This window comes from Bubalus bubalis, chromosome 9, assembly GCF_019923935.1.
Source record: "Bubalus bubalis isolate 160015118507 breed Murrah chromosome 9, NDDB_SH_1, whole genome shotgun sequence".
In the NCBI taxonomy this organism is placed as follows: domain Eukaryota; kingdom Metazoa; phylum Chordata; class Mammalia; order Artiodactyla; family Bovidae; genus Bubalus; species Bubalus bubalis.
Window position 1 is genome coordinate 63,987,462 of NC_059165.1, and position 2,305 is coordinate 63,989,766.

General features: G+C 59.1%; 1 protein-coding gene across 1 annotated transcript; it reads left to right on the forward strand.

The window, feature by feature from the left end:
* The first annotated feature begins 213 nt into the window (after window positions 1–213).
* On the forward strand, window positions 214–2,007 carry NEUROG1 (neurogenin 1). Its single transcript, XM_006044590.3, has one exon. The coding sequence runs from the start codon at window positions 547–549 to the stop codon at window positions 1,294–1,296; it is 750 nt and encodes a 249-aa protein (XP_006044652.2). The 5' UTR covers window positions 214–546; the 3' UTR covers window positions 1,297–2,007.
* Window positions 2,008–2,305: the final 298 nt, after the last annotated feature.

A 2,305-nucleotide genomic window follows, 5' to 3' on the forward strand; every position in this document is an offset into this window, starting at 1 on the left:
CTCCGTTTCACTGCCCGGAGCCGCCCAGGCCGGCTTAGCTCGGAGACAGCTTCGGGGCCGCACGGCGCAGCCGATTGGCCCGCGGTAATTACGGGCACGCTCCGGGAGGGGGGGAGGGGAGGGGTGGCCCCCTGCGAGCATAAATTATGCAAATACCCGGGCGCCGCACGGGGCTGACCTGCCGCCAAGCTCCATTCAAGGGGGCTGCCTCGGGGGCGGAGGTGGCTAGGGAGGGGGGGCGCCCATTGTTGCACCGAGTACTTAAGGGGTCCTGAGGCCAGTCGTGTGCCACACTCGGTACTCACACGAGCTGATCTGATCGCCGGCGAGATCACTCGGGAGACAGGCAGGAGCGTGGCCCCTGCAGGCGAGGCGAGGAGTTGAGGCCAAGTTTCCGGTGCGCTCCAGCCCTTGGCTCCCGCAGCCAGCACAGAGTAGACCCGGGCCGTTCCGAACGTAAGTGCGTCCCGGCGGCCTTGCCCTTAGCCCGGACTCCTGCCCTCTAAGCGCCCTCTTAACTGTCCATTGGTCCTGCACAACGCCACGATGCCAGCCACTCTAGAGACCTGCCTCTCGGACCTCGACTGCGCTAGCAGCAGCAGCAGCAGCAGCAGCAGCACTAGCGACATGTCCGGCTTCCTCACCGATGAGGAGGACTGTGCCAGGCTCCAACAGCCCGCGTCCGCCTCGGGGCCGCCCGTGACGGTCCGCAGGGGCGCACCCGGGATTCCCGGGGCGCCCGACACTCCTCGCGCGCCGGACGATGAGCAGGAGCGGCGGCGGCGCAGGGGCCGCTCACGGGTGCGCTCCGAGGCGCTGCTGCACTCGCTGCGCAGGAGCCGACGCGTCAAGGCCAACGACCGCGAGCGAAACCGTATGCACAACTTGAACGCGGCGCTGGATGCGCTGCGCAGCGTGCTGCCCTCCTTCCCCGACGACACCAAGCTCACCAAGATCGAGACGCTACGCTTCGCCTACAACTACATCTGGGCTCTGGCGGAGACTCTGCGCCTGGCGGACCAGGGGCTGCCCGGGGGCGGTACCCGCGAGCGCCTCCTGCCGCCACAGTGCGCACCCTGCCTCCCCGGGCCCCCGAGTCCCGCCAGCGACGCGGAGTCCTGGGCCTCCGGTGCAGCTGCCTCCCCCTGCGCCGCTGCCGCCTCGCCACTCTCTGACCCCAGTAGCCCCGTCGCATCCGAAGACTTCGCCTATGGCCCCGGCGACCCTCTTTTCTCCTTCCCCGGCCTGCCCAAAGACTTGCTCCACACAACGCCCCGTTTCATCCCTTACCACTAGGGCCCCTTTTGAATACCGTTACCTTCCCCCTCCCCCAGGAGACGGACAGTAGATGGGGACCCAGCTGCGGTCTCCGGCCGCCCAGTCCAGGCAGACCGAGGAAACGGGAGCTTTAAATGGGTAGGGGATACCTGAGCCGCTTGTTAGGTCGCTGCACCCTCGCAGCGGCTGCCCCTTGGTCTGTTTCTCCAGCCCTCAGCCCCAGGGCCCCTCCCGCCCGCCCCTAGACGGCCTTTCCTTTTGCACTTTCTGTACTCCACAAAACCTCCTTTGTGGCTGGCTCAGAGCTGACCCCAGCCACCACTTCAGTGTGATTTAGAAAAGGGACACATCAGTCCCTGAAGACGAGGTGAAAAGTCAATTTTACAATTTGTAGAACTCTAATGAAGAAAAACGAGCATGAAAATTCGGTTTGAGCCGGCTGACAATACAATGAAAAGGCTTAAAAAGGAGAGACAAGGAGTAGGCTTCATGCATTATGGATCCCGACCCCCACCACTGCAGGCTCGCTCTAGGAAGAACCCGAGACTCTTGCGTAGCTATTCAGGCACTGGGCTGGAGAGTACTTTAATTTATTCAAGATGCTTCATTCATATGAAAATGTATTTTTGTGCATAAAGAGTTTATTCTATTATTATGAGATATCAAAGTTTACATTTTTGTACTGCAGATGTTTCGTGTAAATAAAAGCTAAATAAAAAAGATAATAAGTCACCAAGTTTCTTGCCTGTGGTTGGTGTCTCTGGGGCTTTTCTTCCCTTCCCCTGGCTGCTCCACCACTAAAGTGAAACACTGTCCCCACCCAACTTCGAAAGTCCAGTCCTTTTTCGAAACAATTAAAAATAAAATGCACCTGATTGCCACCAAAAAAAAAAAAAAGGATAAAGTGAGAGTAGGGCATCTGAGATCCATCATTTCCTTTCACTTTGTAAACACAAGGGAGATCTTTCAGGCTCCCCATAAGCCAATTAAGACTTTTTAGTGGAGAATTAGCCCCGGATATGCAGCT